The sequence below is a fragment of the Pelobates fuscus genome, chromosome 3 (assembly GCF_036172605.1).
Source record: "Pelobates fuscus isolate aPelFus1 chromosome 3, aPelFus1.pri, whole genome shotgun sequence".
NCBI classification, from domain to species: Eukaryota; Metazoa; Chordata; class Amphibia; order Anura; family Pelobatidae; genus Pelobates; species Pelobates fuscus.
Window position 1 is genome coordinate 17,157,133 of NC_086319.1, and position 12,380 is coordinate 17,169,512.

At 41.8% G+C, this 12,380-nt stretch overlaps 1 protein-coding gene across 1 annotated transcript in view; it reads left to right on the top strand.

Moving 5' to 3' along the window:
• The first annotated feature begins 1,226 nt into the window (after positions 1-1,226).
• TRMU (tRNA mitochondrial 2-thiouridylase) overlaps positions 1,227-12,380 on the top strand; it is an 89,413-nt gene continuing 78,259 nt past the window's right edge. The window contains exon 1 of the mRNA XM_063446778.1: positions 1,227-1,534. Coding sequence (XP_063302848.1) covers positions 1,453-1,534 — 82 coding nt within the window. The 5' untranslated portion in view covers positions 1,227-1,452. The remainder of the gene's footprint in view (positions 1,535-12,380) is intronic.

The following is a 12,380-nucleotide window of genomic DNA, read 5'->3' on the forward strand; positions in this document are numbered from 1 at the left end:
ATAGTTAATTTTTTTTATTTTTTTATTATTACTTTAAAAGAAAATGGGACATCTCATAAAAGAAGGTTAGCACAGGTTCCAGGTAATGTATTTTTCCTCCCAATTCTTTATTGTCTGGTGTAAATTCCAGAAAATTTTTACTTTTGTGCATTCATAATGTGCATTTTAAAAGTAAGATATGGACCATATCGGTTTTAGTTGTCCTTAAAGGGCTAATCCAATGATGCTGTTTGAGTGGTTTGAGTAGTCATAGTGGTAAGAGTCTATATTTGCAGCATTTCTGCTTGAAACACTGCACTTTTGTGTGGGGGTGCTACTTTCACCTTTGATAGCTCAGAACTCCATTCCATAAAACCAAATGTCAATTCTGTGCAAAATTATCTGTCACCGCGCACTGCACGCTAGCGACAGACGTAACCGGTAACCTCCCTTTACCTAAATTTAAAAAATAAGCAAGGAATACTTCACATTTTGTCTTCTGCTTACTCCCTTCTGTAAATTGTAAAATGCTGCCATAACTATATAAGTTAATGAAGAGATTTATAGCGTATTCATTACATTACTGAAGAATCAATATCTAATTTCTATTCAACCTTCTGGCTCATCTCCAACTGCGACATCGACTCAATAACATATTATTGATAGTCCTATAATATCATGCACTATAAATAATTCAGTTATATAAAAATACTTCATTAGGTTCTTTCCAACATTTGAGGGCTGTCCAGAACAGTAAGAAAATAAAATATCTGTTAAACAATTGCTGATGCAGTGGCTGATGACCCTGTGCCAGCAGCCTCCTGTGTGAGATAAGATAAGGATCTCACTGGATATCTAGTACAAAGCCTGCAGACTCAGAGCTTATTAGTGCACAACAACATTGTATTATTTAAAATATTTGTAAAAGGTCAAATATGGTTCTAATTTTTAAGTTTATTTTCATAGCTTTCAGATGGGTTTGAGGTTTAAAATAAAAAAAAATATTTGCCTAAATATTGGTTTTATAGTGAGGCCACAATAGCCAGATAGAAATAATCCCCAGTAATGGAGTCAGTTCAGGGATTCTGGCCAAAAACATGACTTGATGTCAATGTCACTCAAAGTAAGGATTCTGGTCTTCGGCAATCTCCGTAACTCCGCTCCGGGTATCTACTTGAAAGGCACAGCCTTCGGCAATCTCCGTACCTCCGCTCCGGATATCTACTTGAAAGGCACAGCCTTCGGCAATCTCCGTAACTCCGCTCCGGATATCTACCTGAACGGCACGACCTTTGGCAATCTCCGTGTTACCCTGCGACCTTCGGCAATCTCCGTGACTCCGCCCCCTTGCAGCTTGTGTGCACAGGCTCAGTGCCCGGAACGGTTTTTCGTTCCCTGTGTTTCCCGCGGTCGGTGTTGCGGGTTGCACATTCCTCCCGGTGTGCGGTAGCTCGGTGACATTGAGCGGGCGGGATGCAGGCGGTGCGCCGGGTGGTGTGTGCCATGTCCGGCGGGGTGGATAGCTCGGTGGCGGCTTTTCTGCTTCACAGGCGGGGTGAGGACACCGTGACCCGGATATTGTATTAAATATTATATTATATACTGTATTAAATATTGTATTAAATATTATATTATATACTGTATTAAATATTGTATTAAATATTATATTATATACTGTATTAAATATTGTATTATATATTATATTATATACTGTATTAACCCCTTAAGGACACAACTTGTGGAATAAATGGGAATCATGACATGTCACACATGTCACGTGTCCTTAAGGGGTTAAATATTGTATATTATATTATATACTCTATTAAATATTATATATACTATGGGATCAATTATTATATACTTTATTAAATATTATATATAGTATGGGATCACTTATTATATATTATATACTCTATTAAATATTATATATAGTATGGGATCAATTATTATATATTATATACTGTATTATATATAGTATGGGATCAATTATTATATATTATATACTGTATTAAATATTATATATAGTATGGGATCAATTATTATATATTATATACTGTATTAAATATTATATATAGTATGGGATCAATTATATATAGTATGGGATCAATTATTATATATTATATACTCTATTAAATATTATATATAGTATTGGATCACTTATTATGTATTATATACTGTATTAAATATTATAGTATGGGATCAATTATTATATATAGTATGGGATCAATTATTATATATTCTATACTGTATTAAATATTATATATAGTATGGGATCACTTATTATATATAGTATGGGTTCACTTATTATATATTATACTGTATTAAATATTATATACTGTATTAAATATATGGGATCACTTATTATATATTGTATTATATTATATATTCTATTTAAATATAGTATTATATATTGCGTGGGTTCACTTATTATATATTGTGTGGGTTCACTTATTACATATTGTGTGGGATCACTTATTAAATAGATCCCTGGGTGACTGGCGCACGGTATGGGTTCACTTATTAACCCCTTAAGGACCAAACTTCTGGATTAAAAGGGAATCATGACATGTCACACATGTCATGTGTCCTTAAGGGGTTAAATAGATCCCTGGCGGGCTGGGCTCGCATTGTATGGGTTCACTTATTAATTAGATCCCTGGTAGGCTGGCACTGTATGGGTTCACTTATTAATTAGATCCCTGGTAGGCTGGGCTGGCATTGTATGGGTTCACTTATTAAATAGATCCCTGGTAGGCTGGGCTGGCATTGCATGGGTTCACTTATTAAATAGATCCTTGGTAGGCTGGCACTGTATGGGTTCACTTATTAAATAGATCCCTGGTAGGCTGGCATTGTATGGGTTCACTTATTAAATAGATCCCTGGTAGGCTGGCATTGTATGGGTTCACTTATTAAATAGATCCCTGGTAGGCTGGGCTCGCATTGTATGGGTTCACTTATTAAATAGATCCCTGGTAGGCTGGCACTGTATGGGTTCACTTATTAAATAGATCCCTGGTAGGCTGGGATGGCATTGTATGGGTTCACTTATTAATTAGATCCCTGGCAGGCTGGGATTGTATGGGTTCACTTATTAAATAGATCCCTGGTAGGCTGGGCTGGCACTGTATGGGTTCACTTATTAAATAGATCCCTGGTGGGCTGGCAATGTATGGGTTAACTTATTAAATAGATCCCTGGTAGGCTGGCACTGTATGGGTTCACTTATTAAATAGATCCCTGGTAGGCTGGCACTGTATGGGTTCACTTATTAAATAGATCCCTGGTAGGCTGGCATTGTATGGGTTCACTTATTAAATAGATCCCTGGTAGGCTGGCATTGTATGGGTTCACTTATTAAATAGATCCCTGGTAGGCTGGCATTGTATGGGTTCACTTATTAAATAGATCCCTGGTAGGCTGGCATTGTATGGGTTCACTTATTAAATAGATCCCTGGTAGGCTGGCATTGTATGGGTTCACTTATTAAATAGATCCCTGGTAGGCTGGCATTGTATGGGTTCACTTATTAAATAGATCCCTGGTAGGCTGGCATTGTATGGGTTCACTTATTAAATAGATCCCTGGTAGGCTGGCATTGTATGGGTTCACTTATTAAATAGATCCCTGGTAGGCTGGCATTGTATGGGTTCACTTATTAAATAGATCCCTGGTAGGCTGGCATTGTATGGGTTCACTTATTAAATAGATCCCTGGTAGGCTGGCATTGTATGGATTCACTTATTAAATAGATCCCTGGTAGGCTGGCATTGTATGGGTTCACTTATTAAATAGATCCCTGGTGGGCTGGCATTGTATGGGTTCACTTATTAAATAGATCCCTGGTAGGCTGGCATTGTATGGGATCACTTATTAAATTGATCCCTGGTAGGCTGGCATTGTATGGGTTCACTTATTAAATTGATCCCTGGTAGGCTAGCACTGTATGGGTTCACTTATTAAATAGATCCCTGGTGGGCTGGCATTGTATGGGTTCACTTATTAAATAGATCCCTGGTAGGCTGGCATTGTATGGGATCACTTATTAAATAGATCCCTGGTAGGCTTGGCTGGCACTGTATGGGTTCACTTATTAAATAGATCCCTGGTAGGCTGGCATTGTATGGGTTCACTTATTAAATAGATCCCTGGTAGGCTGGCATTGTATGGGTTCACTTATTAAATAGATCCCTGGTAGGCTGGCACTGTATGGGCTCACTTATTAAATAGATCCCTGGTAGGCTGGCACTGTATGGGTTCACTTATTAGATAGACCCCTGGTAGGCTGGCACTGTATGGGTTCACTTATTAAATAGATCCCTGGTAGGCTGGCATTGTATGGGTTCACTTATTAAATAGATCCCTGGTAGGCTGGGCTGGCACTGTATGGGTTCACTTATTAAATAGATCCCTGGTAGTCTGGGCTGGCACTGTATGGGTTCACTTATTAAATAGATCCCTGGTAGGCTGGCACTGTATGGGTTCACTTATTAAATAGATCCCTGGTAGGCTGGCATTGTATGGGATCACTTATTAAATAGATCCATGGTAGGCTGGGCTGGCACTGTATGGGTTCACTTATTAAATAGATCCCTGGTAGGCTGGCACTGTATGGGTTCACTTATTAAATAGATCCCTGGTAGGCTGGCACTGTATGGGTTCACTTATTAAATAGATCCCTGGTAGGCTGGCATTGTATGGGTTCACTTATTAAATAGATCCCTGGTAGGCTGGCATTGTATGGGTTCACTTATTAAATAGATCCCTGGTAGGCTGGCATTGTATGGGTTCACTTATTAAATAGATCCCTGGTAGGCTGGCATTGTATGGGTTCACTTATTAAATAGATCCCTTGTAGGCTGGCACTGTATGGGTTCACTTATTAAATAGATCCCCGGTAGGCTGGGCTGGCATTGTATGGGTTCACTTATTAATTAGATCCCTGGTAGGCTGGGCTCGCATTGTATGGGTTCACTTATTAAATAGATCCCTGGTAGGCTGGCATTGTATAGGTTCACTTATTAAATAGATCCCTGGTGGGCTGGCATTGTATGGGTTCACTTATTAAATAGATCCCTGGTAGGCTGGCATTGTATGGGATCACTTATTAAATAGATCCCTGGTAGGCTGGGCTGGCACTGTATGGGTTCACTTATTAAATAGATCCCTGGTAGGCTGGCACTGTATGGGTTCACTTATTAAATAGATCCCTGGTAGGCTGGGCTGGCATTGTATGGGTTCACTTATTAAATAGATCCCTGGTAGGCTGGCACTGTATGGGTTCACTTATTAAATAGATCCCTGATAGGCTGGCACTGTATGGGTTCACTTATTAAATAGATCCCTGGTAGGCTGGGCTGGCATTGTATGGGTTCACTTATTAATTAGATCCCTGGTAGGTTGGGCTCGCATTGTATGGGTTCACTTATTAATTAGATCCCTGGCAGGCTGGCATTGTATGGGTTCACTTATTAAATAGATCCCTGGTAGGCTGGCATTGTATGGGATCACTTATTAAATAGATCCCTGGTAGGCTGGCATTGTATGGGTTCACTTATTAAATAGATCCCTGGTAGGCTGGGCTGGCACTGTATGGGTTCACTTATTAAATAGATCCCTGGTAGGCAAGGATGGCATTGTATGGGTTCACTTATTAATTAGATCCCTGGTAGGCTGGGCTGGCATTGTATGGGTTCACTTATTAAATAGATCCCTGGTAGGCTGGGCTGGCATTGCATGGGTTCACTTATTAAATAGATCCCTGGTAGGCTGGCACTGTATGGGTTCACTTATTAAATAGATCCCCGGTAGGCTGGGCTGGCATTGTATGGGTTCACTTATTAATTAGATCCCTGGTAGGCTGGGCTCGCATTGTATGTGTTCACTTATTAATTAGATCCCTGGCAGGCTGGCATTGTATGGGTTCACTTATTAAATAGATCCCTGGTAGGCTGGCACTGTATGGGTTCACTTATTAAATAGATCCCTGGTAGGCTGGCATTGTATGGGTTCACTTATTAAATAGATCCCTGGTAGGCTGGGCTGGCACTGTATGGGTTCACTTATTAAATAGATCCCTGGTAGTCTGGGCTGGCACTGTATGGGTTCACTTATTAAATAGATCCCTGGTAGGCTGGCACTGTATGGGTTCACTTATTAAATAGATCCCTGGTAGGCTGGCATTGTATGGGATCACTTATTAAATAGATCCATGGTAGGCTGGGCTGGCACTGTATGGGTTCACTTATTAAATAGATCCCTGGTAGGCTGGCACTGTATGGGTTCACTTATTAAATAGATCCCTGGTAGGCTGGCACTGTATGGGTTCACTTATTAAATAGATCCCTGGTAGGCTGGCATTGTATGGGTTCACTTATTAAATAGATCCCTGGTAGGCTGGCATTGTATGGGTTCACTTATTAAATAGATCCCTGGTAGGCTGGCATTGTATGGGTTCACTTATTAAATAGATCCCTGGTAGGCTGGCATTGTATGGGTTCACTTATTAAATAGATCCCTGGTAGGCTGGCATTGTATGGGTTCACTTATTAAATAGATCCCTGGTAGGCTGGCATTGTATGGGTTCACTTATTAAATAGATCCCTGGTAGGCTGGCATTGTATGGGTTCACTTATTAAATAGATCCCTGGTAGGCTGGCATTGTATGGGTTCACTTATTAAATAGATCCCTGGTAGGCTGGCATTGTATGGGTTCACTTATTAAATAGATCCCTGGTAGGCTGGCATTGTATGGGTTCACTTATTAAATAGATCCCTGGTAGGCTGGCATTGTATGGGTTCACTTATTAAATAGATCCCTGGTGGGCTGGCATTGTATGGGTTCACTTATTAAATAGATCCCTGGTAGGCTGGCATTGTATGGGATCACTTATTAAATTGATCCCTGGTAGGCTGGCATTGTATGGGTTCACTTATTAAATTGATCCCTGGTAGGCTAGCACTGTATGGGTTCACTTATTAAATAGATCCCTGGTGGGCTGGCATTGTATGGGTTCACTTATTAAATAGATCCCTGGTAGGCTGGCATTGTATGGGATCACTTATTAAATAGATCCCTGGTAGGCTTGGCTGGCACTGTATGGGTTCACTTATTAAATAGATCCCTGGTAGGCTGGCATTGTATGGGTTCACTTATTAAATAGATCCCTGGTAGGCTGGCATTGTATGGGTTCACTTATTAAATAGATCCCTGGTAGGCTGGCACTGTATGGGCTCACTTATTAAATAGATCCCTGGTAGGCTGGCACTGTATGGGTTCACTTATTAGATAGACCCCTGGTAGGCTGGCACTGTATGGGTTCACTTATTAAATAGATCCCTGGTAGGCTGGCATTGTATGGGTTCACTTATTAAATAGATCCCTGGTAGGCTGGGCTGGCACTGTATGGGTTCACTTATTAAATAGATCCCTGGTAGTCTGGGCTGGCACTGTATGGGTTCACTTATTAAATAGATCCCTGGTAGGCTGGCACTGTATGGGTTCACTTATTAAATAGATCCCTGGTAGGCTGGCATTGTATGGGATCACTTATTAAATAGATCCATGGTAGGCTGGGCTGGCACTGTATGGGTTCACTTATTAAATAGATCCCTGGTAGGCTGGCACTGTATGGGTTCACTTATTAAATAGATCCCTGGTAGGCTGGCACTGTATGGGTTCACTTATTAAATAGATCCCTGGTAGGCTGGCATTGTATGGGTTCACTTATTAAATAGATCCCTGGTAGGCTGGCATTGTATGGGTTCACTTATTAAATAGATCCCTGGTAGGCTGGCATTGTATGGGTTCACTTATTAAATAGATCCCTGGTAGGCTGGCATTGTATGGGTTCACTTATTAAATAGATCCCTTGTAGGCTGGCACTGTATGGGTTCACTTATTAAATAGATCCCCGGTAGGCTGGGCTGGCATTGTATGGGTTCACTTATTAATTAGATCCCTGGTAGGCTGGGCTCGCATTGTATGGGTTCACTTATTAAATAGATCCCTGGTAGGCTGGCATTGTATAGGTTCACTTATTAAATAGATCCCTGGTGGGCTGGCATTGTATGGGTTCACTTATTAAATAGATCCCTGGTAGGCTGGCATTGTATGGGATCACTTATTAAATAGATCCCTGGTAGGCTGGGCTTGCACTGTATGGGTTCACTTATTAAATAGATCCCTGGTAGGCTGGCACTGTATGGGTTCACTTATTAAATAGATCCCTGGTAGGCTGGGCTGGCATTGTATGGGTTCACTTATTAAATAGATCCCTGGTAGGCTGGCACTGTATGGGTTCACTTATTAAATAGATCCCTGATAGGCTGGCACTGTATGGGTTCACTTATTAAATAGATCCCTGGTAGGCTGGGCTGGCATTGTATGGGTTCACTTATTAATTAGATCCCTGGTAGGTTGGGCTCGCATTGTATGGGTTCACTTATTAATTAGATCCCTGGCAGGCTGGCATTGTATGGGTTCACTTATTAAATAGATCCCTGGTAGGCTGGCATTGTATGGGATCACTTATTAAATAGATCCCTGGTAGGCTGGCATTGTATGGGTTCACTTATTAAATAGATCCCTGGTAGGCTGGGCTGGCACTGTATGGGTTCACTTATTAAATAGATCCCTGGTAGGCAAGGATGGCATTGTATGGGTTCACTTATTAATTAGATCCCTGGTAGGCTGGGCTGGCATTGTATGGGTTCACTTATTAAATAGATCCCTGGTAGGCTGGGCTGGCATTGCATGGGTTCACTTATTAAATAGATCCCTGGTAGGCTGGCACTGTATGGGTTCACTTATTAAATAGATCCCCGGTAGGCTGGGCTGGCATTGTATGGGTTCACTTATTAATTAGATCCCTGGTAGGCTGGGCTCGCATTGTATGTGTTCACTTATTAATTAGATCCCTGGCAGGCTGGCATTGTATGGGTTCACTTATTAAATAGATCCCTGGTAGGCTGGCACTGTATGGGTTCACTTATTAAATAGATCCCTGGTAGGCTGGCATTGTATGGGTTCACTTATTAAATAGATCCCTGGTAGGCTGGGCTGGCACTGTATGGGTTCACTTATTAAATAGATCCCTGGTAGTCTGGGCTGGCACTGTATGGGTTCACTTATTAAATAGATCCCTGGTAGGCTGGCACTGTATGGGTTCACTTATTAAATAGATCCCTGGTAGGCTGGCACTGTATGGGTTCACTTATTAAATAGATCCCTGGTAGGCTGGCATTGTATGGGTTCACTTATTAAATAGATCCCTGGTAGGCTGGCATTGTATGGGTTCACTTATTAAATAGATCCCTGGTAGGCTGGCATTGTATGGGTTCACTTATTAAATAGATCCCTGGTAGGCTGGCATTGTATGGGTTCACTTATTAAATAGATCCCTGGTAGGCTGGCATTGTATGGGATCACTTATTAAATAGATCCATGGTAGGCTGGGCTGGCACTGTATGGGTTCACTTATTAAATAGATCCCTGGTAGGCTGGCACTGTATGGGTTCACTTATTAAATAGATCCCTGGTAGGCTGGCATTGTATGGGTTCACTTATTAAATAGATCCCTGGTGGGCTGGCATTGTATGGGTTCACTTATTAAATAGATCCCTGGTAGGCTGGCATTGTATGGGATCACTTATTAAATAGATCCCTGGTAGGCTGGGCTGGCACTGTATGGGTTCACTTATTAAATAGATCCCTGGTAGGCTGGCACTGTATGGGTTCACTTATTAAATAGATCCCTGGTAGGCTGGGCTGGCATTGTATGGGTTCACTTATTAAATAGATCCCTGGTAGGCTGGCACTGTATGGGTTCACTTATTAAATAGATCCCTGATAGGCTGGCACTGTATGGGTTCACTTATTAAATAGATCCCTGGTAGGCTGGGCTGGCATTGTATGGGTTCACTTATTAATTAGATCCCTGGTAGGTTGGGCTCGCATTGTATGGGTTCACTTATTAATTAGATCCCTGGCAGGCTGGCATTGTATGGGTTCACTTATTAAATAGATCCCTGGTAGGCTGGCATTGTATGGGATCACTTATTAAATAGATCCCTGGTAGGCTGGCATTGTATGGGTTCACTTATTAAATAGATCCCTGGTAGGCTGGGCTGGCACTGTATGGGTTCACTTATTAAATAGATCCCTGGTAGGCAAGGATGGCATTGTATGGGTTCACTTATTAATTAGATCCCTGGTAGGCTGGGCTGGCATTGTATGGGTTCACTTATTAAATAGATCCCTGGTAGGCTGGGCTGGCATTGCATGGGTTCACTTATTAAATAGATCCCTGGTAGGCTGGCACTGTATGGGTTCACTTATTAAATAGATCCCCGGTAGGCTGGGCTGGCATTGTATGGGTTCACTTATTAATTAGATCCCTGGTAGGCTGGGCTCGCATTGTATGTGTTCACTTATTAATTAGATCCCTGGCAGGCTGGCATTGTATGGGTTCACTTATTAAATAGATCCCTGGTAGGCTGGCACTGTATGGGTTCACTTATTAAATAGATCCCTGGTAGGCTGGCATTGTATGGGTTCACTTATTAAATAGATCCCTGGTAGGCTGGGCTGGCACTGTATGGGTTCACTTATTAAATAGATCCCTGGTAGTCTGGGCTGGCACTGTATGGGTTCACTTATTAAATAGATCCCTGGTAGGCTGGCACTGTATGGGTTCACTTATTAAATAGATCCCTGGTAGGCTGGCATTGTATGGGATCACTTATTAAATAGATCCATGGTAGGCTGGGCTGGCACTGTATGGGTTCACTTATTAAATAGATCCCTGGTAGGCTGGCACTGTATGGGTTCACTTATTAAATAGATCCCTGGTAGGCTGGCACTGTATGGGTTCACTTATTAAATAGATCCCTGGTAGGCTGGCATTGTATGGGTTCACTTATTAAATAGATCCCTGGTAGGCTGGCATTGTATGGGTTCACTTATTAAATAGATCCCTGGTAGGCTGGCATTGTATGGGTTCACTTATTAAATAGATCCCTGGTAGGCTGGCATTGTATGGGTTCACTTATTAAATAGATCCCTTGTAGGCTGGCACTGTATGGGTTCACTTATTAAATAGATCCCCGGTAGGCTGGGCTGGCATTGTATGGGTTCACTTATTAATTAGATCCCTGGTAGGCTGGGCTCGCATTGTATGTGTTCACTTATTAATTAGATCCCTGGCAGGCTGGCATTGTATGGGTTCACTTATTAAATAGATCCCTGGTAGGCTGGCATTGTATGGGTTCACTTATTAAATAGATCCCTGGTAGGCTGGGCTGGCACTGTATGGGTTCACTTATTAAATAGATCCCTGGTAGGCTGGCATTGTATGGGTTCACTTATTAAATAGATCCCTGGTAGGCTGGCACTGTATGGGTTCACTTATTAAATAGATCCCTGGTAGGCTGGCATTGTATGGGTTCACTTATTAAATAGATCCCTGGTAGGCTGGCACTGTATGGGTTCACTTATTAAATAGATCCCCGGTAGGCTGGGCTGGCATTGTATGGGTTCACTTATTAATTAGATCCCTGGTAGGCTGGGCTCGCATTGTATGTGTTCACTTATTAATTAGATCCCTGGCAGGCTGGCATTGTATGGGTTCACTTATTAAATAGATCCCTGGTAGGCTGGCATTGTATGGGTTCACTTATTAAATAGATCCCTGGTAGGCTGGCACTGTATGGGTTCACTTATTAAATAGATCCCTGGTAGGCTGGCATTGTATGGGTTCACTTATTAAATAGATCCCTGGTAGGCTGGCATTGTATGGGTTCACTTATTAAATAGATCCCTGGTAGGCTGGCATTGTATGGGTTCACTTATTAAATAGATCCCTGGTAGGCTGGCATTGTATGGGTTCACTTATTAAATAGATCCCTTGTAGGCTGGCACTGTATGGGTTCACTTATTAAATAGATCCCCGGTAGGCTGGGCTGGCATTGTATGGGTTCACTTATTAAATAGATCCCCGGTAGGCTGGGCTGGCATTGTATGGGTTCACTTATTAATTAGATCCCTGGTAGGCTGGGCTCGCATTGTATGTGTTCACTTATTAATTAGATCCCTGGCAGGCTGGCATTGTATGGGTTCACTTATTAAATAGATCCCTGGTAGGCTGGCATTGTATGGGTTCACTTATTAAATAGATCCCTGGTAGGCTGGGCTGGCACTGTATGGGTTCACTTATTAAATAGATCCCTGGTAGGCTGGCATTGTATGGGTTCACTTATTAAATAGATCCCTGGTAGGCTGGCACTGTATGGGTTCACTTATTAAATAGATCCCTGGTAGGCTGGCATTGTATGGGTTCACTTATTAAATAGATCCCTGGTAGGCTGGCACTGTATGGGTTCACTTATTAAATAGATCCCCG